The 25,179-nt window shown below is 52.7% G+C and overlaps 2 protein-coding genes across 3 annotated transcripts in view; one reads left to right on the top strand and one right to left on the bottom strand.

The window, feature by feature from the left end:
- Positions 1-15,010, top strand: part of PPM1G (protein phosphatase, Mg2+/Mn2+ dependent 1G) — a 28,737-nt gene extending 13,727 nt beyond the window's left edge. The window contains exons 3-10 of the mRNA XM_080616661.1: positions 7,707-7,792; positions 9,692-9,824; positions 11,016-11,485; positions 11,906-12,043; positions 12,841-13,075; positions 13,562-13,691; positions 13,846-13,948; positions 14,315-15,010. Coding sequence (XP_080472787.1) covers positions 7,707-7,792; positions 9,692-9,824; positions 11,016-11,485; positions 11,906-12,043; positions 12,841-13,075; positions 13,562-13,691; positions 13,846-13,948; positions 14,315-14,509 — 1,490 coding nt within the window. The 3' untranslated portion in view covers positions 14,510-15,010. The remainder of the gene's footprint in view (positions 1-7,706; positions 7,793-9,691; positions 9,825-11,015; positions 11,486-11,905; positions 12,044-12,840; positions 13,076-13,561; positions 13,692-13,845; positions 13,949-14,314) is intronic.
- Positions 15,011-17,470: 2,460 nt separating this feature from the next.
- Positions 17,471-25,119, bottom strand: LOC308219740 (E3 ubiquitin-protein ligase RNF19B-like). Of its 2 annotated transcripts, none has more exons than XM_080615133.1 (9): positions 24,747-25,119; positions 21,045-21,656; positions 20,191-20,378; positions 19,735-19,882; positions 19,314-19,476; positions 18,779-18,893; positions 18,528-18,659; positions 18,020-18,218; positions 17,471-17,873 (listed from the first exon to the last, which is right to left on the bottom strand). In XM_080615133.1, exons 2-9 carry the CDS (start codon positions 21,485-21,487, stop codon positions 17,714-17,716), a joined length of 1,548 nt encoding a protein of 515 aa, XP_080471259.1. In that variant the 5' UTR covers positions 21,488-21,656; positions 24,747-25,119; the 3' UTR covers positions 17,471-17,713. The 2 variants fall into 2 exon arrangements, with proteins under 2 accessions (XP_080471259.1, XP_080471258.1); XM_080615132.1 differs by having other exon boundaries at positions 19,735-19,885; positions 24,747-25,118.
- Between the last annotated feature and the right edge of the window lie 60 nt (positions 25,120-25,179).

Here is a 25,179-nt window from a genome sequence, read left to right as displayed (position 1 = left end):
TCAAGAAGGGGAAAATGGATGACCCAGGGAATTACAGACCAGTCAGTCTCACCTCTGTGTCTGGCAAAATCTTGGAGCAGATTCTCCTGGAAGACATGTGAAGGCACATGAAAAACAACAAGGTGCTTGGTGGCAGCCAGTGGCTTCACTAAGGGGAAATCCTGCCTGACCAATTTGGTGGCCTTCTATGATGGGGCTACGGAACTGATGGACAGGGGTAGAGCAATTGATGTCATCTACCTGGACTTGTGCAAAGCCTTTGACACTGTCCCACATGACATCCTTGTCTCTAAATTGGAGAGACATCAATTTGATGGGTGGACCACTCGGTGGATAAAGAACTGGCTGGATGGCCGCACACAAAGAGTTGCGGTCAATGACTCAATGTCCGGCTGGAGACCAGTAACGAGTGGTGTCCCTCAGGGATCGGTGTTGGGACCAGTCTTGTTCAATATCTTTGTCGGTGACATGGACAGTGGGATTGAGTGCACCCTCAGCAAGTTTGCCAATGACACCAAGCTGTGTGGTTCGGTTGATACGCCGGAGGGAAGGGATGCCATCCAGTGGGACCTTGACACGCTTGTGAGGTAGGCTGATGACAACCTGATGAAGTTTAACCATGCCAGGTGCAACAAGGTCCTACACCTGGGTCGGAGCAATCCCAGGCACGGCTACAGGTTGGGCAGAGAAGAGATTCAGAGCAGCCCTGCAGAGAAGGATTTGGGGATGTTGGTTGATGAGAAAATGAACATGAGCCGGCTTCAGTGTGCGCTCGCAGCCCAGAAGGCCAACTGTATCCTGGGCTGCATCAAAAGGAGCATGACCAGCAGGTCGAAGGAGGTGATCCTGCCCCTCTACTCTGCTCTCGGGAGACCTCATTTGGAGTATTGTGTGCAGTTCTGGTGTCCTCAACATGAAAAGGACATGGAACTGTTGGAACAAGTCCAGAGGAGGGCCACGAGGATGATCAGGGGAGTGGAGCACCTCCCATATGGAGACAGGCTGAGAAAGTTGGGGCTGTTCAGCCTGGAGAAGAGAAGGCTGCGTGGAGACCTCATAGCAGCCTTCCAGTATGTGAAGGGGGTCTATAGGGATGCTGAGGATGGACTATTCATCAGGGACTGTAGTGACAGGTCAAGGGGCAATGGGTTCAAACTTAAACAGGGGAAGTTTAGGTTGGATATAAGGAGGAAGTTCTTTACTGAGAGGGTGGTTGCCCAGGAAAGTTGTGAATGCTCCATCCCTGGCGGCGTTCAGGACCAGGTTGGATAAGGCCTTGGGTGACATGGTTTAGTGTGAGGTGTCTCTGCCTATGGCAGGGGGGTTGGAACTAGATGATCTTAAGGTCCTTTCCAACCCTAACTATTCTATGATTCTAACACAAGTGGGGTTTTGGAGAATGCATGCTTCTGATCGTAAACCTTTGGTATTGGGCAACTATTGATCTTTGTCAAAGAAGGATGACTTTGAATCCAGCCCAGAGCAGCAGCAAGTCTTTGAACAGATTAAACAGGAGACAGTTTGTGCAGTAGCCCTTGGACCAGTCTGGACAGGACAGGATGTGAAAAGTATGCTTTAGACTGCTTGCCAAGGCTTCTGACAGAAAGCACCCCAGGAAACTCAAGGTCAACTTCTAGGGTTTTGGTGCCAGGGATAGAAGGGATCTGAAGTCTGTTACACTCTAACTAGCAGTGTATGAAGAGATCTGATCCACTTCAGAAGTAGTTGGTACTGAAGTGCAGCTCATTTTGGCACCTTGATTGCCTGTGCTGGGCTGAATGCTCACAGGGAGAGTCCCCTCTACACATCATACAACTCAAGCTCCATGAAGTAAATGGGTCACACTGATCACACAGTAGGCTTGAATAGGAAACCACAACTGCCCAGGAATTCTGGAGGTGATCATGGTCACTGTGCCTGAAAGGCTCCTCTGTATAATAAATTACCAGAAAATTGAAAGCAGTGTGCCTTGTTTACACATGAGACCCCCCCTGCAGTACTGCGTTCAGCTCTAGGGCTCCCACACAAGAGGGATGTGGACCTCCTGTAGCGAGTGCAGGGAAGGCCACAAAGATGCTCTGAGGGCTGGAGCGCCTCTGCAATGCAGACAGTCTGAGAGAGCTGGGCTTGTTCAGCCTGGAGAAGGAATGGCTCCAGGGAGACCTTAGAGCAGCTTTCGGTGCCTAAAAAGGCCAACAAGAAATCTAGAGAGGGGCTTTTGACAAGGGCCTTTAGGGACAGGACAAGGGGGAATGGCTTTAACCTGACAGAAGGGAGATTGAGATTAGACATTAGGAAGAAATTACTGGCTGTGAGGGTGGTGAGGCACTGGCACAGGTTGCCCAGAGAAATGGTGGATGTCCCGTGCCTAAAAGTGTTCAAGGCCAGGTTGGATGGGGCTTTGTTCTTGGCTAGTTTATTTGTTATTTGACTCTAAGGTTGCTTTACTTTAAATAGCTTGTATGTGTCTAAATACAGATCAAGTCTTGGAGCAGGATCTACTTTCAGCTCTGAAGATGAGAGAGAATGGGTTTGTGCATGTACATGCACTAAAAAAGATTTGATCTAGGAACCTGTATCTCTGGAGGCCTTTTTCTTGCCTTGGTTTCTGCCCTGGGGCTGCTGCCCATTCTTGTCTTCACATGTCATATTCAAGCCTGTGCTTCTGGAGATAGAGAAATCTTACTGCAGTGAGACTCCAGCTGGGCTTTAGGTACTCTGGAGCCAGTCTTGCCGGAAATGCCAAGATAAATTGACTTTGTTCCATATTTCATCTGAATGTGACTCCTGCTTTTAAACCTGAATCAGATGTAGGTTTTGGCAGTGACATCTAGCTGTGCAGCAATGTGCTCTGAGGCATGAACTTTCCCATGTATGCTTTCACCTTTCTGCCTGATCTTTCAGACATCTTGAAAACTCCACCTGCTCTTTCATGAACAAAAGCAGTCTCTTTTGATAATTCTGTTGGAACATAAAAGTATGCACTCTGGAGAATCCTCTGGATATTTACTTTTTCACTGAATTCAGTGCTACACAGGATACATTTACTTTAGCCTTCTGAAGACCTTCCTACTACTGCATCTGTGTTGCATTAAGCAGGAAATGCAGCTGAGTATTTGGCATTACTTAGCTGGAAGCTGCCTCTCTAGAAAACATTAAGACAATGATTCATGGAGACTTTGAGAGTTTTACAGTGGGTTTTACATTGAAGACATAGAAGATGTGATCCTGGATTCATTGTTGGTTATGTATATGGTTATAGCTGAGTAACAGTATCCTTGAAGTGTTTAGCCACTGAAAGCTTTCCAAGTCCCCAAACAGCCAAAGGCTCTCCACATCCGTTCGTACCAGTGCCTGCATTTGTACCTCCAGTGCTCCTCTGTGCTGCGCCTCAGGGAAGTGTGAAGATGTGGAAATTGCGTTTGGTGAGGTTTTCTTTTCCCTGCTTTCCTAAAACTGTAAGCGCCAGGACTCCTGTTGCAGTTTAAAGTGCACCTTGGAGTGTGTAGAGCCTTATCTGGAAGTTAAAAGCAGCAGGCTTCATTCTTCCCCTGAGGAGGCAGCCTTGTGGTCTTGCCCCCCTTGGTGAGGGGGAAGGCCTGGGTGGTGGTTCCTCACACTTACCTTACTGTGCCATGTTGTACTTATGTATTCGTCCTTCTCTTGCTTCAACAAAATTGTTTTCTGGGTGTTTGCATCTTTGGAAAACTCATTCCATTTTACTGCTTTGCAGATCAGTTTTGTGCTTCAAAGGGCTCTTCCCAACTTCTATTTTGCTGGAAATGTCTCAAATGCTTGTTGCAGGTGAGGGCAACCAGGACCATTTCCTTAGGAAACTCTACAGCCCTGAGCACTTAATGCGTGGCTGATAGACGATTTTGAGGCTTTTGGTCAATTTCTGATGCCCAGGTGAGCATAAGGGGGTCTGGGAAAGTTTCATCCTGGTGGATTCTCTGTTGCTTCTCTATGCAGCTGTAATAAGAGTGTAAATTTGTGTGAATAAAACATTAGCTGCAGGAGTGATGGAAGCTTTAATTTTGAGACAGTGCTGTAGCAGGTGAGGCACCATCAAAGAAAAGCAGCAAGTGGCTGTAAAAGGAGTCTTTTGCTCTGAGCTGTTTCTGGTCTGTCCACTGTTACTCATTTGCAGCTGGTGTCTCTTTAATAGTAGCTCTCCCTAATTCCGTGCCACAGGCACATGAGGCTGGATCCTTCTATCCTTAGTGGAGCTGGCAGGGAAGGACTTTGATAAAGAGCACAAAGCAGGACTTGAGGTATCTAAATTGACTTTCATAATTACCTGGCTCTTCAGCCCTGTTGCTGATGTCCTCATCCCTGCCCTCCGAGGGAGTGTGTTTGATACTTAATGAAGACAAGACCTTGGTAAGATGCGGTGAGTGGGCTGATTTTGGCCTAGGTGTAACCAAATCCAGGAGTATGTTACAGAATGAACTGGAAGGAGCTATTAGCATCCACCAGGTAATTACACTGATTGCACCCAGGATAGACTGCAGAAAGGCCACAGCTGGCCCAGGTGCCACTCAACGTGCAAAGGCAGGACCTGGAGTGAAGTAGAGCTTCTCTATTGCACTCTCACAAATGTTTCCTCAGTGAGAAAAACCTGGCAGGTTTTTTGCTGTGACAGGTCCAGAAGTGCTGAGACAGAATAATGTAGTACATCTGTCTGTGTGTAGAAGATGAATTCTTTGAGCCAGTTCAATTTCTCTGGCCACTGTGGCAGCAATGTGCTTTGAGTCACTGATTCAGCTTATAAAGCCCATTATATCTTGCTGGCACTGCTGTGCAAGCAGCTAGACCTGAGGTCTGTGTGCTGGGCTGATAGCTGCCTCCTGTGCCCCAAAGGAACACTTATCTTTAGATTTGAGGACTTGCTTTGATGGGTCGTCTTCCACAGCCGGAGAACTCCAAAGGAGAATCTTGTTTTTTCTCTAGATGTTTTGGTTAAAACACTCTAAGTAAGCACCTTTGTATCCCCTGAGCAAGGGAGATGGGGTACCACCAGGACTACTGTCTTTATAGGGAATGGTCTGGTTTAAGCTGCAGCTGATGGAGAGATGACTGTCAGACTGGCAAAAGGGTCTCCTGTGAAGCCTCATCAGCTTTCAGCAGCAATGTCTGTTGTGACATCTGTGCTGGAGCTACACAGGAAGCAGCAAAGATTCCTCATCTTCTGTGGCACCTACACATTCTTGTACAGTAATTTGCCTTTGGGCAGCCACAGACAGGCACATTGGATGTTCCCAGACCACTGTTTAATTTCAGTGTCCTGGTGTTAAAGACACGGCTTGTTTTAACTGCCAAAGCTTTCCATATTGGGGCTGGCGTCCCGCTTTTGCGGTGACAGAGCAAGAGCTTTCTCTAGTGCATTGCTTTGCACAGTTCTGTCTGCAGCCTTGTGCTCTGCCTGCTTACAGCGGATGGGACCAAGGCTGCAAAGCTATCAGTGGCTTTCTCAGATGAAGCTACTTGCTGTGAAGAAAATCCCGTGTCTCTTAGCTGTGGCAGAAGGATTGCACTGTTGGGTCATCTTTTCCATCAGGTGGATGATCAGGTGCTAATGCTGATATTATTAGATCTGTCAGCTGCTTCCAGTAGCGTAGACCAGGGTGCCCTTTGGTCGTTCTCTTCTCCTTTTCTGATCTCAGCAGGTAGCTGTGGCCTGTCCTCTTCTGCTAGAACAGTTAATTGATACAGTGATGGAGGCTTTTACGCACCCCATTCCTGTTTAGCATTTGGGTAAGGCCATCAGTCAGTGTTTAAGTTCAACAGGGCTCAGTGCTGGGTCCTGCACTTGGGCCACAGCAGGCCCGTGCAACGCTACAAGCCAAACATGAGCAGTTTGTGCCCAGATGGCCAAGAAGGCCAACAGCATCCTGGACTTTATCAGCAATAGTGTGGCAGCAGGGCCAGGGCAGTGATCATCCCCCTGTACTCGGCACTGCAAGGCTAAACGTCAAATCCTGTGTTCAGTTCTGGGCCCCTCACTGCAAGAAAGACATTGTGGAGTATGGCATGGGTCCAGAGAACGGCAGTGGAGCTGGTGAAGGGCCTGGAACACAAGTGTGATGGAGAATGGCTGAGGGAACTGGGGGTGTTTAGTCTGGAGAAGAGAAGGCTCAGGGGGGACTTTATCACTCTTTACAACTGCCTGAAAGAAGGATGGAGAGAAGAGATGGCTGGTCTCTTCTCCCAAGTAACAAGTGATAGGACAAAAGGAAACGGCCTAAAGCTGCACCAGGGGAGGTTTAGATTGGATATTAGGAAAAAATTCTTCTCTGAAACAGTGGTCAGGCATTGGAACAGGCTGCCCAGGGAATGGTGGAATCACCGTCCCTGGAACTGATCAAAAACCATGTAGAGATGGCCCTCAGTGATATGATTTAGTGATGGTCCTGGCAGTCGTGGGATGATGGTTGAACTTGGTGATCTTAAAGGTCTTTTCCAACCTAGTTTAATTCTATTCTCAGGGAAGCCTCTGAAGAGCTTCAGGACACTGCATGGCTTGCATGCAGATGTATTATACACTATGTGTATACATGTGTGTATTATACACTATGGATGATGCAGTTCAGTCCCCCAGAGAGTGTTAAAATGAGAGATGTCACACCATCATGCTGGTCCAGATTGGGCAGGCAGGAATGATTGCAATTTGGAAGAGAAACTGGAAGAAATTGCAGCTGCCCACTTACTGGGCCTCCTCCATGTCCTATAGTTCTTGATCTGGGAGTATCCCTGCAGTTTTGCTGGTTTTCCTCCTCTTTGAACTGCAGAGGCACATGGTGGGCCTTGCTTATTGGTCAAACCTTTATGTGGCAATACATTACTGTCATGTCTAGGTCTCAGCCAAGTCCTGGAACAGCAAAATCCCACTATCTTTAAGAGCATATGTTGAATTGGCAAGATCTGTTTCCATAAGACCATGTCAGTGGACACTAATTGTCCATTCTTTTAATTCAGACCCTGTATAAAGTCCTGCTGGAGTGTTTCTTTAAAGGCTTTAAAAAGTCTTTCAGATGCTCTAGGAGTGGATGCTTGGTTTGAGTGTTGACCATCAATCAAAGTTGTCCTCTGTGCTTTCATCAGCCTGGTGTTCTGGCCACCGTTCACTCATGCTGTGCACACACAGACACACCTTCCTGCCCTGTTTTGCTGATCAGGACACCCATCTTCCTGAAAGGCTTGTCTCAAGATTGTGGCATTGCATTTTCCTTGGTCTAGAACATAGATTAGAATACGTAATGCTTTTTGTGCTGCTCATCATGCGTTGGTAATGCTTACACTGACCAAAAGCTTCCTTTTTCTCTGCTTGTTGTTTATTCCTGTGCTTACATGTGAAAACAGAGCTTTCTAGGTAGGATGGGCCAACAGTTGGCCTGTATGCTAAAAGGGGCATAAACTGTTGGCCTATGTGCTAAAATGGGCCTAAACTCCCTTTCAGGAAGTTTATACTGTTGGCTAAACCTGACAGATGAGTGCTCATTGAGATTTTCCAGGGGTCATCAGCAAATCCTGCTGCTCTGGAGATGCAGCCTGTGGGTAGGTGTGAGTGACATCCCCAGCAGTCTGTTGCTGCATAACTTTTCTGTGTCTGGGACAGTTCTAGTTTTTGGCCTCAGATTTGCCTCAGGGATGTGTTCTGCGTGTGGGAGTACCAGTCTCTTTAAATGATTTCTGCTCTCTTTCAGGAGAAGAAGTTGCCCTGTACTGTGCCAAGTATCTTCCTGAGATAATCAAAGACCAGAAGGCCTATAAGGAGGGCAAATTGCAAAAGGTAAGAATCTAGCTCTGCCTTGAAACAAGTAAGCACCACTGCAGAGGAAAGCTCTTGTTTCGTACCTAATGCTTATATGCAGGGCGCTGTCTCCCAAGCTCTGTCTGCCATGTCTTCCATTTAATTTGCTTATTTCTAGGAGCAAACACAAGTGTGATTTATTTTCAAAGCTAAAGCTTCTTCTGTTTTCCAGCTTTTTTGCTTTTTTTTTTTTTTGCCTGTTTTGTTTTGTTTTTTAATTTTCAAACTCATTCCAGTCAAAGGCATGGGCTGGTTCTTGGAAGGGTTTTGGTGTGTCATTTTTGGGGGGCAGGCATAGCTTTTGTAAGAGGTGAGAGGTTAGTTCATGTCTTGCTTCCAGCAAGCAATCCCTCTGTTGTAATTCTCCTTCATAGTACTAATGCCTCATCTGATGTCAGATGTCCAGTGGGTTGGTGCTGGGCTCTGGTCAGTGTGGGTGAGGGGGAAGCAGTCCCTCCAGAACTTCAATATTTACATGTAGACTGAGGATAGCCTTCAAGGCAAACTTGAATCAGTTTGTGGCTCTACGCTGAAACACCCCACTATCATGCTTTGCTGACCCCAAGCTGGTTGCACTTGCTGACTGCAAATAAGCATGTCTACTGAGCAGAGGAGCTTGCATGCTGAGCCATTCCACAACGGCTTTAATGCTATCCTGTCCTCAGGCTCCTGTGGGATACAGAAAGGCTTGTGATGCCTTGTTCACTGAGATCCTTCAGGAGAAGCTGTGTTAGTGTGGGCCAGATGAGCAGGCAGGGAGGTGCATTGAATGCTGTCTGCATGGCCAGGTCTGGGGGGCGTTCTGTGGCACAAAGTCTAGTAGGAGGCCAGTAATGACCAGTGTACCACCAGGATCAGTGCTGGGTCCAGTCCCATTTAACATCTTTGTGAATGACCTGAGTGCTGGGGCAGGTTTGCAGGTGACCCTGAGCTGGAAGGAGCAGCTGTACACAAGGGTTGTGCCGTTCTGTCATGCAGAGGGACCCAGACAGGTAGAGAAATGGGCTGAACCTCAGGAAGTTCAGCAAGGGGAAGTGCAAAGTCCTGCTCCTGGATATGAACAAGCCCACCACTCCAGCACGTGCTGGGGGCTGCCCAGTGGGAAAGCAGCTCAGCAAAGGCCCCGGGGGTCCTGGTGTAGTTGGCCATGAACCAGCCACGTGCCCTTGCTGCAAAGGTGGCAAATGGTGCCCTGGGCTGCATTAGAAAAAGCATTGCCAGTTGAGGGGGGTGATGATGCTTCCCCTCTGCTCAGTTCTGGTGAGGCCACCCTGTGAGCACTGGGCCCAGTGCTGGGCTCCCCAGTGCAAGAGGGACATGGGCAGACTGGAGATCTTCAGTCCAGCAAGGGGCCAACAAGGTGCTGGAGGGAGTGGAGCATTTCTGCTGTGGGAAAAGGCTGATGGAGCTGGGATGGCTCAGCCTGGAACAGATCAGGCTCTGGGGGATGGAATCCATGTCTGTAAACCCCTGCAGGGCGGGTACCAAGAGGATTGAACCAGGTTCTTCTAAATGATGCCCAGTATCAGGACTGAAGGCAACAGGCATAAACTGGACCGCAGGAGGTTCCCTCTAAATATCAGGAAACCCTTTTCAGTGTGAGGGTGACCAAGCACTGGCACAGGTTGCTCATGCAACTCCATCTTTGGAGCTCTTCAGAAGCTGCCTGGACATGATCTTTGGTAACCAGCTCTATGTGTGCCTGCTGGAGCAGGGTGTTGGATCAGGTGGACCCCAAAGGTCCCTGCCAGCCTCAGCCATCCTGTGATTCTCTATGTTCTGTGTTCTGAAAGAAACTTGATTGCACAGCATGACAGGCAGGCATTCTGTGAGGAAGGTGAAACTCTGCACACTCTTTATGTCTGTGTTCATACATAGGCCCTGGAAGATGCTTTCTTAGCCATAGATGCCAAGCTTACCACTGAGGAAGTGATTAAAGAGCTCTCTCAAATGGCTGGGCGACCCCAAGATGATGAAGATGAGAAGGAGAAGGTTGCTGATGAAGATGATGGTAAGTCAGATGCCACTGAATACACAAGACTGCAGGTCCGCAGGGACTGAGAGCAGGTGGGCCTGGCCTTCTTTAGCAGAAGGTTTTCTTCCCAAATTTCAGTTGGCATTGAACTGCACCCCCTAAGTTTTGGGCTCATGCTAGGGGAATTCTGATTCATTTGGTAGCTTAATCCTATTAATAATCCTATAAAAACTGTCACAGTTTTCCATAGGGCTTCCTCCATTGGGTGCAGAATTCTAGGATATGTCAGAAACCTCTGAGCTGGGAAGTGGGCTAAGTTGTGAGACTGATGTCTGGTGCTTAGATCTCCCGAGCTGGTGGCAGACACCAGCTGCAGGCAGGATTGAAGTAGGTTCTGGTCTCTTCAGCAATATTTTTTTGTGCAAATGTTCTTCTCCACCAGCAAGTAGTTGTCAGACCATGAAGCCAGCTAGAAGGTAAATCCCAGAGTGGAATCCTGTGCTGCTCTCAGCTGAATATCTTGTGACTAGCCTTGAAGCAGATGTAAAGTGATACCATTGCCTTGAACATTGTGTGGGGTCTGGAAGTGCTGAATTTGTGGCCCTTGCTGTCCAGCTGACAGGGACAAAGTGGGATTTTGGTTGGTTGGGTGTTTGGTTACTGCCTAAAAGCTTTTCCATCATCTCTTTCTAAGCTGGTTGGGATCTCTGGGGTGCTTTAGGCCCATGGAACAACTGCTATAACAAAATCTTCTCGTTCCCAGTTGCAGTATTAATGAACAGATCTCTACATGAAAGTGGTCTTTCTGCTTCCCCCACAGCTTCAGATGAGCCTGCTCTCGTGAGGCTTTTCACCCTCTAACCTTACATCTTATTTAAACACTGTGCTGCCCAAAAGTCAGCCAGGTAGCATCAGAGGCCGGAGGCATTAGGGGAACTTGCAGGCTGCATGCATCAGCTGTGGTTAGAAGCCATTCCCCTGCCATTTGCCTATTGCTCATCTGCAGTGCCTGGAAGCTGTGGAATGGTGTAGGCCTGGCTGCTAGTGAGCACTGTTCCTGCTAGTGAGCAGCATGTTGAGCATTGCTGAAACTTATCTGCAATAGCAATGTCCAGCCAGGGCAGCTCACTGCTGAACTCTGTGTGTGCTGCATGGTGCTGCTATAGTGATGTATCCTGTTTTCTGACCTTCTTTGTCCTCATCCTCCCTCCCCCTTTGCATTTTTAGTGGATAATGAGGAAGCTGCTCTTCTGCATGAAGAAGCCACAATGACCATTGAGGAGCTTCTCACACGTTATGGACAAAACTGCACCAAGAACCTCAAAAACAAGTCTTTAGCTCCAGCTGGGGAGAACGCTGCAGAGGGGACAGGCAAGCACCATGATGGGGAGTCAAATATGAATGGAGAGGCTGACCCAGGGGAGCTTACCGACCACAAGGAGAGGAAGAATGGGAAGCCAGATGAAGAAATCATGGGTATTTCCTCCACCTCAGACAAAGCCAGCGCTGGAGGCAACAGCCCTGCTCTGCAGAAGCCTGAAGCAGGCAAAGGTGACGAGGCCGTCACCTCTTCTACTGGGGAGGCCGGGCCCTCCTGCTCCTCTACGGGAAAGCCCCAGCGCACAACCAAATCCAAATTTTTTGAGGACAGTGAGGATGAGTCAGATGAGGTTGAGGAAGAGGAGGAAGACAGTGAGGTAGGAAACAGCACTGGGACAGAGTGGCCTTCTGTCTGGGCAGAATGCATTGCTTACTGTGGTACTTGATCTACAAGCCTCTGGCTCATCCTAGGTGTATCCTAGGAGTAGGTTTTTCAATCTGATACTTTGAGACCATCTCATGGGAGCATTGGGAATTGTTTAGATAACCCTGAAGGAAACATACCCTCATCTGTGCAGCGGCCATTGGTCTTGCTGCATGCACCATCCCTTCATTAACTGTGGTAGCTGAAACTAGCTGCTCTGATTGTAGACATCAGGTGTGGGGGAAATGTACCAGGTCATCTCACTCTTCTGGGGCAAATTACCATCTGTCCCCAGAATGGAGGGACCAGCTGTCTGGGGAGGGCACTGAGAGTGTTCTGTGTGACTCCTGGTGGTATCTCTCATTTCTTACAGGAATGCAGTGAAGATGAGGATGGTTATAGCAGTGAAGAGGCAGAGAACGAAGATGATGAAGATGACACTGAAGAAGCAGAGGAGGATGAGGATGAAGAGGAAGAAATGTTGTTACCAGGCATGGAGGGGAAAGAGGAGGTGCACACCCTGTTCTTGTGTTCTGTGGCACAGGATGGAGCCAAGGGCACTTGTGGGGGGAGCTCAGCAAGGCCATGTTTTATCCTCATCCTTTGTTCGGATGAGGATAAAACATCTATTTTGTTCTCTTGAGGCTGAACACAGCTGCTGACAGCCTGACTTTATGCAAAAGCCTAAGGGAGATGGCATGGATTTGGGCAACAGGTTGAGATCAGTGAGGCTGACCCCACTGCTGGGTTTGCTGTGCTTAGAAACTGCTGTGGGGTTGGTGTGGAAGGAGAGTACAGGACAGTAGCAGGACTGCTCTGCTAGCACTGCTGCTCCTGTTCAGAGCTTTGCTCCTTGCCAGGCCCAGGCTGTGGCCCCTCAGCCCATGGCAGTGCTGGCCAATGGGCCAGGGACCTAGGATGTTAGGGAGAGGAGGACTGCAGCTTCCAAGTACCAACCTTTTCTCTTTGGAGAGATGCCCCAGCTTCTGCTTGAAGGCTGGGGCTGCGATCAACACACTAGAGCTGATGGTATAGCAGGACTTGTTGAACACTGGGGAACCCTGAACCACTGATGCTTTGTGAGGCTGGAATGGAGGTAGTGCTTGACCCTGCTTCTCAGTGAGCACACTGCTGCTGTGTTTCACAATTTCTCCATTGTTCTATGTATGCTTATGGGAAGAAGGGGTGAGACACAGCACCTCAGGATTTGGGACACTGCTGGGTCTGCGGTGGCTAGTGCCAGTTCCCTATTGACATAATACTGGAGAAAGAGAAAGGATCCTCAGAAAAATCACTTGTCTCTTTCAGCCTGGCTCTGACAGTGGGACAACTGCTGTCGTGGCACTTATCCGGGGCAAGCAGCTAATCGTGGCTAATGCTGGAGACTCTCGTTGTGTGGTGTCAGAAGGTGGCAAAGCCGTCGACATGTCGTATGACCACAAGCCAGAGGATGAGGTGGAGCTGGCCAGGATAAAGAATGCTGGTGGCAAGGTCACCATGGATGGGAGAGTGAATGGTGGTCTCAACCTCTCCAGAGCAATCGGTGAGAAACAGTGGGGTGGATGGGCATGGCTTTGGCCTCCGGAGTGCTGTGCTCGGGACATCCAGGCTTCCAGCACATACCAGCTGCTAAGTTTAAGGAACAGCTTTTAACTAGATGATGAGTGGAACCTATTTAGTATTTGATGTGGTGAGATTTCAGTCCAGCTAGAGAAAATGGCCATGAAACTGGTAGATATCAGTGCAAAGCAACACATAGCACTTACCAGCTAGCCTTATCAAATGTGGGGCACTTTGAGGTGAAAAGACGCTGAACTGGTAAAGGTACCTCTTTCTCATTGTATGGTAAAAGCATGTGGCAGCTGTGTCTGTCCGATGGGGCAACAGCTGTATCTGCTCCGGCTGTGGGAGCACAGGCTCTGATTCTGCTGGGGCTGCCCTTTGACAGAGCAGAGTTTCTCACGGTTCAGGAGTAGGCAGCACTGCCAGGGCCCAAGCAGAGAAAAAGTAATCCTCCTCTCCACCACAGGTGATCACTTCTACAAGAGGAACAAGAATCTGCCTCCAGAAGAACAGATGATTTCTGCTTTGCCTGACATCAAAGTGCTGACAATAAATGATGACCACGACTTCATGGTCATTGCCTGTGATGGAATCTGGTGAGTCGTGAGGGAGCTGTCTCTCTTGGAATCACTACTGTGGTCTTTCTCTGGAGCTGAGCCTTGAGAAGGCCCAGGGACCCTGGCTGCTAGTTAGGCACTATGGCATGACTGCTCCCTTCGCTTGCCCTTCTGACCTCTCCACTCTATGCAGGAATGTGATGAGCAGCCAGGAAGTGGTGGATTTCATCCAGTCCAAGATCACCCAAAAGGATGAGAATGGAGTCCTGAGGCCACTCTCCTCCATCGTAGAAGAGGTAAGGTCCAGATTTTCACCATCCCTGCAGCACACAGTGTTTCTGCATCCCAGCTTGGTGCCTGACTCTGCCCTCCCTCTCGATCAGACTGGTTTGTTCAGCATTTGAGGTGTCTGGGCTGCAACACTGGGGTTGACCTCTAGGTTGTTGTCAAGCCAAAAGCGTTTCTGTCCCCTTCCAGAAAACCAGGGCTGCTGAGGCTGCTTCTGTCCCCTCTCTGGCTGCCAACAGCATTTTGAGCCCAGTCCTCACTGTTGTGGCCTGGTAGCCCCTAAGCCACTGTCAGTTGCTAGAAGGTGCCTGGTGTCTCAGTTATTCATAGTGCTCTGCCTGTGCTCTCTGCTAACCTGTCCCGTCCCTCTTCAGCTGCTGGATCAATGTTTGGCTCCAGACACCTCAGGGGACGGCACTGGCTGCGATAACATGACCTGCATCATTATCAGTTTCAAACCCCGTAATGCACATCCACCTGCTGAGAGTGGGAAGCGGAAACTGGAGGACGTGGCAGCACCAGCAGAAGAGAATGGTGGCGATAACAAGAAGAAGGCCAAGCTGGAATAGCAGGCCTCGCACAGGGACTTTGCTGTGCACTCACCAGACTCTCGTTTCTTAAACATGCTGAATGCAAGACTCCAAAGTCTTGTCCTTTTTTTAGCCTTAGCAGAGGCCTTGTTTGTCCGTGTCCAGGGTGGGGGGTGGGTCTGGTTAGCAAAGGCATGTCGCACTGTTCATCTGTAACCATTCCAAAGAGGGAGCTGAGGACACAGTTGCGCAGGAAGCAGCCACCAGCCACAGCGCAGGAGCCCACTGCAGCCTGTGAGCACGGAGCCCTGTGGTTAGGAGAAGGATGTCCCCCCATTGTCTCCATGTGGTTGTTGCCATTTCTGTGCCTGTGAATTTCTGTTCAGAGGGAAGAACTTTTTCACTGTTGAGGTTTTTTTAATCTGCACCCGATTATTTAAGGCCCTTTGTTTTTATTTGTGAAACAATCTGGCTGTGGTGCTGCCGCCACACCGCGTTCTGTTGTACACTTTCAATCAGTACTTTTTTCAAACTAAAAGCCCAAAAAACAGAGATGTGCTTCTGGTCCTTGGTTCTTTCCTGGAAGGTGGGGGGTGAGGAAGGTGGGATGTGGACGAGAATGTCTCTGTTTCAGGGCACTGGGGGGAATGGCTGCAGCTCACAAGAAGGAGCTTGCCATGTGGTTGCAGAGTGCCAGCTCCTGCTGTGTGCTTGGGCCTGCTGCCTCTCTTGCTCAGCTGAGGACAGTCTGTTGTACACAGAGCAGAAGACAAGTCTCTAGAGACAGTTTATGTCTCACCCTCCTGAGGTGACTTGCCTGCAGCATGCTGCACCCCATCTACTGTGTGAACTGTTTGCTCTCTTCAAGGTATTACAACAGGCAGCTCCTACCTGATGTGCTGGAAGGTGTAAAGCTTGTACATATGTCAATACTGCAGCCACTCCTGCAGGAGTGAAGCCCCCGGGTTCTGAACCACTGATGGAAAGGTTGGCTGCCATTCCCTGCTGTTGTGCACCTTCCACCTGGCATGGTGTGGGAGCACAGGGAAGCACAGATGAAATTTGCAGGCGAGGGCACCCAGCACAACTTCTTCCAGCTGTTCAGGGGTTCCTGTGTCTCAGGAAAGTGCCCTTGACAATGCCTTGCACTCAGTTTTCCCTCTGAAGATGAAGTCCACCCTCCTGGTCCTGATCTGTTTCACCTTCTGCAGTTCAGTCAGTCCATGGCTCACCAGCCTGGATGGGTGCATCTCATGTCATCTTTGAACCCTTCCATGGTGGCCCTGAGATTAAGCCCCTCTGTCTAGTGACTCTCCAGTGATGACATGTCCAGACATGAACTGTTTTGGTCCCTGGATCATACATGCTGGGCTCCTGCAGCCCTGCGCAGGGCTGGAAGTTCAGAGCCACAAACCCCTGCAGGTGCTGGACTTGCTGCTTGGACTGCTTCTGCACTCAGAAACTGTCTGGATGAGTTGATGTGTTCTCCCAGAAAGGGGTTGCTTGAGTAAAGTACACAAGGAGAGGGTTTATTCCTTCACAAAAGTGCATTTCATCTCAGGGCATCTTTCATTTGCTGCCAGGTGGGTTTGTCTCAGGATCATTCCGGCTAAGGGGCAGCTCAGTACCTGGTGCTTCCTCCATACTATAAACATGCTGGCCAAGGTGCCCCCAGATTTTCAATAAACAGACTGAATTGTTGTAGGAATTACAGAGAATTATTTTCTCCAGTCCTAAAAGCATGTGTTATGTCTGAAGTCCCTCTAGTTTCAATACATCCTTTTTAGAACAGGGACAGCAGCACTGCTGTAGAGCCTCATGCACTGGGGTAAATCCCAGTCCTGGATGGGGCACGCAGAGCTGCAGTGCCCTGGGAATCTAGGCCAGGAGGCAATTTCACTCAGTGGTTAAAACCACTGTCTGAGTTATGTGCCCACTGCCTCACTCCTGCTGCAAAGCATCCATCTCGAGTTTGGTTTTAGGCTTGCTTTCTGGTCATTAAGGAAAGGTTTTGATATAGGCATTAGCACCAGTCTCTGTGGTATCCTCTAAAATGATTCTGGCCAGCGGTGATCTCACATTAGTAATTTGTATTGAGATGTAACTGGGTTTAGACCATTTACTATGTGCTCTGTCCTCCCAGAGCGACCAGAGGTCTGAGAGTTGGTTACTGGAGATGCCAGGTTGGCCACCTCATCTATATCCAGCCATGGGCTCCCTACAGCCTGTGACAGCATCCCATGGGGTGGGGAGGGATGCCAATGGAGGATGTGGAGTCTCACAGCTATGTTGGTGCCTCCACCTGGGACCTTCAGCAGTTTTCTTTCCTGCTTTGGAGTGGGTGCCCATCACAACAAGGATACAAGTAAGTCCTCGTGCTGCAGCACCCCACATGCTAAAGCATCACCCCCAGTTGGCCCAGGCACAGCCCTCCTCTCCAACAGCCCTGGGACCCCGTTGCATGCCGCTGGACCAGCCAGGGGCAGGCAGAGACACATTCACAGACACACGAGGTCACAGCGAGCCCCCTGTGCTCCCCAGCTCTGCCCTGGTGCACTGCATGGTCTCCCACCATCAGGGGCTGCTGCTGTCCTGCACCACACTCAAGGTCTGTCTGCAGGAAGCCAGATGCTGCCCCCAGGATAGTAGCTAGGGGCACAAAGGACCCATGGGTGCCACACACTGTGCACCAGGAGCTGGCCCAGAAGGGGCAGGACTCAGCCCCTGTGTGAGCTACTTTGTTTGCTGGTGGTGGCTGAGGCTCTGCAGCAACATCCCACCCTCCCAATTGCCAGCCAGGCACCATGGAGCCCAGTTTGCTGGGGTGTTTGCACAAGGGAGTATCCCCATGCTTGCCCTACTCCCTGGGTCTACCTGTCCCCCCTGCCTGCACCTCTGTGGGGCTGGGACCACCCTACCCCACCTTCTCTCCTGTAACACCCATCAGGGAATGCACCACAATCAGAGCCTGCTGTGATGGGGACTGAGCTCTGAGGGCATGGCTGTGCCGCAGGAGACAGACAGACCCTCAGAGAGTAGCTTTTAATTCCCAGCTGTGCCAATGCTCAGGGCTGCCTTCAGGGAACGGGTGGATGTGGCTGGGCACAGGGAGCACTAAGCAGAGTCAGAGCCCAACCAGCATGGCGCTGGTGGTGCTGCGCAGAGTGACCAGCTCTGCCCCAGGAGGGCACAGGATGTTTGTGCAAGTGGCAGGGGGGTTCTGTGGATCAAGGATCTCCCCCCTCACTCCGTGGGGATGCCCACAGTGCTGGATCTGTCGCTGGTGCCTCCCAGGGAGTCCCCAGAGAGGCTCTGCCCCGATGGGGCACTGCACAGACTCTGCTGCCGGGCAGGATGTGGCACTGCTTCGATGGACACCTCCACCTCGATGCTGATACCTTCCCTGCAGACAAATAACAGGGCTTGTGGGCAGCAGCCTAAAGGGGGATGTCACCATGCCCTTGGCTGGTACAGTGGGTGTGGGGAAGTCTGTTAGAAAGGGGGTGTGCCATTCACCCCCACCTCCCCAGCACAGCAGCCCCCACTCACCTATTGGACATATCCATGCCTTCAGTCAGCATGTTCCCTGTGAGGGCCACTGTGCTGCTGGCTGACTGGCTGTCCTGCTCCTGCCACACCATCCCATGGCGTGGGTTATGGCTGCTGCTGGGGACAGAGATGGTTGTGTCTGGGACTCCATCCTCAACAGGCCTGGGGCTGGGCAGCACTGACCGCAGCTCATTCACTTCTGGAGGGAGATATGGAGCTGAGCACCTTGTTTGCAAGGACTGCTCCTGTCAGAACAGGGAGCAGAACAGCCCACAAGGTTCCCAGAATGGGGTGCCAACAAGCTGCTCCCAAAGCACTTTGGGCAGCACCTTGCCAGGACACCACCCTGCAGGGACAGAGGTGTGTCTGGTAGCACCTGGGGCAGAACCAACACAAATCCAAGGGGAGCTCCTTCCTTTGGAGAGCTCACAGTCACAGAGACACGAGGCAGGAGCAGGGCCTATGGGGCCCAAAGGCGGGCACAGGCCGGTGGCAGCACAGGACTCACGCTTGGTCAGGTTCTCCAGCTCCACCACACCGAGGTCCCCGGGCGGGCTGCGGCCACAGTCCCAGCGGCTTCGACACAGCGACAGCACCACAACCCCATAGACATAGGTGAGCATGAGGGGCACACCGACTCCTGCAGGCACACAGGCAGGTACTGGATGAAACCCTGTGCCCTAAGTCTGACATCCCCCACCCAGAGACACTCCACTGCAGTGGTCTCCAGTACCCTCAGCCCTGGCACAGTGCACTTACCCACAGTGACAGCTGTTATGATGGGAGACACAAACAGAGACAGAAGGACACTGCTGGTGACAGAGAGGCACTGCTGGCACCCTGACAGGCTGCTCCTCCGACTCTGGCCCAGCACCTCGAGGAGGAACAAGACAGGTGAAGGGCTCTGCAGAGATTCCAGTGCACAGTCCCCAGGGGCATAGCCTCTTCCCAGCCCTGGCAGAGCTCCAGCTACAGCCACAGTGCCCAGATACCACATCCACCTCCTCAGGGACAGACAGCCACAATGGTGCTGCCACCACTACTCAGGTGTCCCTGGAAAACACCCCTGGGCCCCAAACCCTGTCCTCCTTTCAATCATCCACAATTCCCACCTCTCCAGGCTGACAGTACCCAACTGGTATTGGGGTGGGCAGCAGCGAGGGGCCCCACAATGAGGGCTGTGGGGAGTCAAAGCTGACACAGGGACATGCAATGGTGAGTACTGTGTGTCTGTCCAGGCCTGAGGCTCACAGGGGAGCAGGATCACTGGGACTCCAGGGCCCCCTGCCAGTACCTTCCTACCCATGTAGACAGGGATCCCGATGGTAATGACAGGGACAGCGATGCCTGCGACGAGGGAGATCACCATGGGCGCCCCCAGCACCATGCCCAGCTGCCACAGGATCTTCCGGGTCCTTGACCAAGGCCTCTTCCCCCAGAAAGTGCAGCCAGAGGGGCTGTGAAGATAGAATGGGGCTGGGCCAACAGCTGTTGACAGCACAGAGCACTCTGCTTCCCCCCCCAAGTCAGCCCCACTGCCCAGGGATCCCCAAACGTGGCTGTGGCTCTCAGCAGGGCCTCAACTGTCCCCCATTCCTATCTCCACAGCTCCTGGCAGGACCCCCAGCCCAGCATCTCAGCCACCACTCAGCTCCTGGCAGCTCCTCCACCTTAGCCCCTCAGCACACCCCATGGCCCCCCAGCCCTGCACTGACCTCAGGAAGTGCACGTCAGAGATCTCCTGCAGGCAGAGCCAGCAGAAGAGGCAGCCACAGACCGTGCAGTTCATGCGGTTGCAGCTCCCATCATTGATCTTCATGATGAAGGCACTGCAGCGGGGACAGACCTTGATGTTCTCAGCCTCTGCTGGCAAGGGGAAGGAGAGATGAGATGGGGGGAGCAGGACAGGACAGTGCAGGTCCACCACCATACACTGACCAAGGATTTCAGCCTGTCCCATAGGTATCAGGGTGAGCCAGGCAAAGCAAGGTCCCGCTCCACAGCCCCAGCTCAGCTGGCACAGGGGCTACATGCCTCCACAGACAGGCAGCCAGTGGGGACCACTGGGTCCAGCATCCCCACAGGCAGAAAGGTACAAAGGTATTTGACTGTGTGGCTCAGCTACACCAAACCTCCGACCTGCTTGCTCCCACCCTGGTCCAGGGTCTCACCGTGGGTCGAGTCCTCCGGGTGGACTGGCTGTGCTGTGTTGGCCATGCCGGCGGCTGGCAGCGCTGGCACACAAGGGCCATCGGGGTGCCAGGGCTGCCGGCAGTGGTAGCAGAACTCAGTGCCACAGCCCTCGCGCCCGCAGGTGAGGCGGGGACACTCAGCACAGCCGTAGGCAATGACAGCGTAGCTGTGGGGAGAAAGCAGTCAGTGCAGGGGGATCAGCAGTGCCCTCTCTGCACCCCTGCACAGCATGCAGCCATTCCCCTCCCCAGCACAGCCAGGCCATGCAGGGGCAGGTCCCAGCTTTATACTGAGACAGAGCTGCAGCCCCTGCTCAGGAGAGCCAGGACACACTGTGACCAGCTCAGACTGCAGCAGAGCTTTCCCATCCAGCACCCACACAGCTCCTCAGGGGTCTCATGGGCTGACCCAGCATGGCCAAGGGCACCAACCCTGGCACAGACACAGCTGCCTGCATCCTGCAGATGGGACAGGAATTGGGACATCTCTCTGAGCAAGCCCAACCCCACACAGGACTGTCAGGAGAGGACTGAGCCTGAGAAAAACTCACAGGACACTTCTTTACTATGAGGGTGCTGAGGCCCTGGCACAGGTTGCCCAGAGAAGCTGTGGTTGCCTCATCCCTGGCAGTGTTCAAGGCCAGGTTGGACGGGGCTTGGACCAACCTGCTCTAGTGGAAGGTGTCCCTGCCCACTGCAGGGGGTTGGAACTGGATGAGCTTTAAGGTCCCTTCCAACCCAAACCAGCCTGTGATTCTATGAAGCACAGGCACAGTTTGCTGTGCACCAGCTCCCAGCTGCTCCTGGCTCCGCCTGAGGGCCCAGCTGCTCACCTGCAGTTGGGCGCAGGACACCAGCGGGTGCTGGGATCAGCTGCCAGCAGCCGCCGCAGGAGGAACTCCTCGTACTTGTCACGGAGGGAGGGCTCAGCCAGGAGGCGGTGGACATCGTCGGGCTGCAGGGCGGCCGGGCAGTGCGGGCAGGCCACCTGCACACGGCTCTCACTGACAGCGATGCGCAGGTACTGCTCCAGGCAGGCCCGGCACGAGCGGTGCTCACAGGAGGCCAGGGTGGGAAAGGCCTCAGGCGGCTGGGCCAGCAGGCACAGGGGACACTCCACCAGCTCCCCATCCTCGCCCAGGGGCAGCGCGATGCACATCTCCTCAGGTTCCACCGGCTCTGCCTCCTGCTCTGGTGATGTCTCCCCTCCGATGGCCTGTGGCTTCCGTCCAAAGAAGCCCAGGAGGCGGAGGTGCACACGCATGGGCCGCTCCATGGTGGCCTGCCAGGGTGGCAGCCGGCTGCTGTCAGGCTATGGAGGGCAGGAGGGAGGTGCCAGAGCCAGCATGGCCCCCATGGCCTGGCTCCTACCCGGGCCTCAGAGCCAGCATCTTCCCCACAAGCAGTGGCTGAACCATCTCCAGCTGCAGTCGGTGCTGCTTAGCCTGCAAAGGAACCACACATGAGAGCGAGCCCTGGGCTGCAGGCATGGGAACACAGCCTCAGCACCCACAAACCCCACTAGTGCCCTACCACCCTACTGGACCCCAGGGCTATACCATCAAAAACACCCCAACAGCTCCAGGACAAGCCAAGACAGCTGCCAGCAGTGCTCTGCCAGAGCCCACGACATTGCCCACCTCCAGCATCATCCAGCAGGGCAGCACTGAGCACAAAGACAGACCCCCTCCTTCCTTGATGTGCTCCTGCTGATGTGCTCCCTCCCATCAAACCAAAGGGAAGAATCAAAGCACCTGACCTTGAGCTCCCACAAACATATCTTGCCTGGTCAGTATGCCAGGTCACCCACAGCCATTATGTCCAGCCTTGTCCCCATGTTGGCCCAAAGGCCCCAGTGACAGTACCATGGCTGACCTGTCCCACGCTGAACTTGGGTAATGCAGCCACAGCCCCTCTCCAGCCACCCATATGCCCCTGAGCCAGCTCTGTTCTGCCCCTTCCCATCTCTTCCAGTTCAGCAATAAAGTCCAGAAGCACAGGACCTCCCACGTTCCCCAAGGAGAGGAAGACAGTGGTCTTTGCAAGGAAGGCAGTGGCAAACACTGTGAGAACCAGTTTGTACATAGGGCAGTGGAATAATCACACCCCTCACCACTCCAAGTCTGTGTGACTTCCCTCTCCAAGGAGAAATATGGCTGAAGCTCTGACTGAAACTCAAATGTCCAAGAACCACAGACTGGACCCATATGGACACCAGCACTCGGCACTGCAGACACAAGCTCCTTCACCCAGCCTGCATCAGGAAGCTCCCAGCAATCACTAGCTGGAGGGAGCCCAGAGGAAAACTCAGGGAAAATCACAACCACCATCACCCACTACCCCTCCTCAGGGTTAGCTCACAGGAACATCTCACTGCCACAAAGAAAGTGCTTCCTCCACAAGGGCTGGATCTTGATACATCCTGGGAAGGGAGAGCTTCTCCACATGCCCTGCAACCCAGGGCAGCAGGACCTCATGGGGAGCAGTCACTTCTGAATGATTCCCCGTGTCACCAGTGCTGCACTACAACCTGCATCACCCAAACTTCTGCTGAGGGTGTAGAAGAGGCAACCAAGCCAAGGGACCCAAGAGCCAGGTGATTACAGGAGAGAGGAGGTAAATCTGTCAGTTTTCCCTTACTTGTAGCTTACAAGTCCATGGCCACATGACAATCCATCCTCCTGACATCAGAGCACAGTTCTCCTTGCTTCTTCCTTATCTATACTCCAAAAGCTGCACCTTACACTTTACACCTCCACAGCATCCACCTCCCCTGCTGCTTTTTCCGTTTGAGCACAGCTGAAATACCACAAGTGCTGGCACCAGAAGAAGCAGGTATTAGGGATGGCTTAGAGAAGACCAAGGAATCTGCTGGGAACAAGCAAGGTGCTCACCATGTCACCCAAGGTAATAAAGCACTTTCCTGTAGCAACTGAAGAGCTCATGGAAATTGGGTTGAGATTGGATTTAAATGGCTGTTAGAGTGGAAAGTACTGCAGGAGGAGAGCAGGAAGGAACACGCTCCTGCAGCAGGACTGCGACACTGGAGTAAATGGCAGCACAACACAAGTGAATAAGCACTGGCAGGAATCTCATCAGCCCCATCCTCTGGCCCCGAGGTACCTGTCAGCGGGGAAGCATTGCTGACACGCATGGACATGGCTCCCCTGGGACTGTGACAAGTTCAACACATTTGATTCCCTTAGGGACCTGCAAATAAGTAAAAACTACCCGTGAAGAGGCTCAGCAGCACCTCAGGCAGCCAGGGTTGTTTGGACATGTCAGACAGCTCTACTAATGGAGCCACAGAGAAGGCAGAACGAGTTCTGTAAATGGGGACCACATCCAGGGCACGGACCTAGGCAGAGAAAGGATGAGTACAAGATACAGCTGAAGCAGAGCAGGGCTGCTGCCCGAACACACACAGCTGCACAGCAGCCACCCCTGGAGATGGGCCAAACAAGCCCCCAGGCAGGGTAACCAGGAGCCCTTCTCCCCAAGAAGCAGGATGCAAAGCCCTGGGTGCCGCTGGTCTGCTCAACACTGGGACACCAGAGAGAGAAGCTGCAGGAAACCAACCAAAGCAGAGGAAAGCGTGAGCTTCCTATGAGCAGAGGTGTGACTGGGTTTTGTGAAGTGCCATTGTGGCATCCCCAGGACCCAGCAGGCTCTTTGTCTGGCAGGGTAAGAGCACCTCTGAGTGTCCAGGAGCCCAGCCATGTAAAGTGGTGATTTTCTGGGAACAGGGGTTATGAACCACAGGGTCATTCCAGGAGCTGCATTGCAGGGAGGCCCATCACCGACTCCTGGGAGAACCAGGCAATAATGCTCAGCTCTGCAGTCCTTGTGAGAGTGTGGAGACAGAATTCACAAAGGGAATGGCTGCAGAGAAACCACAGCATTGCCACTGTACCCAACACTGAGGCCACTCCTGGAATGTGGGGAGCTGGGCTCTCTTTCTTCTGCAGCCAGTTCTCACTGGGGTCACCATGATCACCAAATAATTCAGGTGGAAAGAGACCGCAAGAGGTCTCCAGTCCACCTTCCTGCCCTCATCTGGTGACCCAAATGAGGGTCACCCCTGTGGTTAAGGGCTTTATGCCAGCTGGGTCTAGAAGACCTCTCAGGACAAAGACCACACAACCTCTCTGGGCAGCCTGATCCATGAATCCCTGACTGGCCTCATTCCTGTCCCCAGGACAGTACAAAGGAGCAGGACACTGATGTGCACCTCCAAAGGCCGTTTCCAGTTGCCTTTTGATATCAGACCATACACACAACAGCGAATCTCTCCCTGCACTCTGCAGTAAGATCCTTCAACCAAATCCAGGCTGAAAGGATCTCAGCGCTGGAAGAACCAAGATGATGAAAGTCTGCAGCACTCACTGCGAGCGAGGTGTGCTCCTGCCTGCCCGTTCCCTGCCCTCTTCCACCAACGCAACGCGGGCTCTAGACCCGCTGAGTACGCCTGTGCCGCACACAGAACACCCGTGCCATCCCCAGCTCCCTCCGTCTCTCCCTCCCGAAGCTCTTACCAGACACCTTGCTCTGGAGCTGCCGAAGCTTCCCGCGGCCCCCGCCCTCCCGGAGCAGGGCCGTGCTGGCGGGGCAGCGGGTGGGGGGGGGCGGCGGCAGCCACCCCGAAGGGGCACGGACACCGTCAGCGCTGTGCCCGGCGCCGTCCCCGCTCCCCAGGGCCGCAGCACCGGCAGCACCGCCCGCCCAGGAAGGGGCAGGGCTCCCGTTGGCCACGCCCCCTTCTACCACCGCCGCCTACGTCCCGGGACCCCGCTCCCGCTCGATCACCGCCCGCATCTCCCGCAGCCCGGCCCCCTCCCCCGCCCCCCGCATGCCGGAGCAGCCGGCTCGGGGCCGGGAGGGAAGCAACCCCCGCGCACGCTTCCGGCCGCCCGGTCCGCTTCCGGGGCGCCGCTCCCACTTCCGCCGACGGCCCCGCCCCGCGGCTGG

This window comes from Psittacula echo (genome assembly GCF_963264785.1).
Source record: "Psittacula echo genome assembly, chromosome: 4".
Taxonomy (NCBI): Eukaryota; Metazoa; Chordata; class Aves; order Psittaciformes; family Psittacidae; genus Psittacula; species Psittacula echo.
The sequence above is the reverse complement of the archived record's forward strand: the minus strand, read 5'-3'. Positions and strand labels throughout refer to the sequence as shown.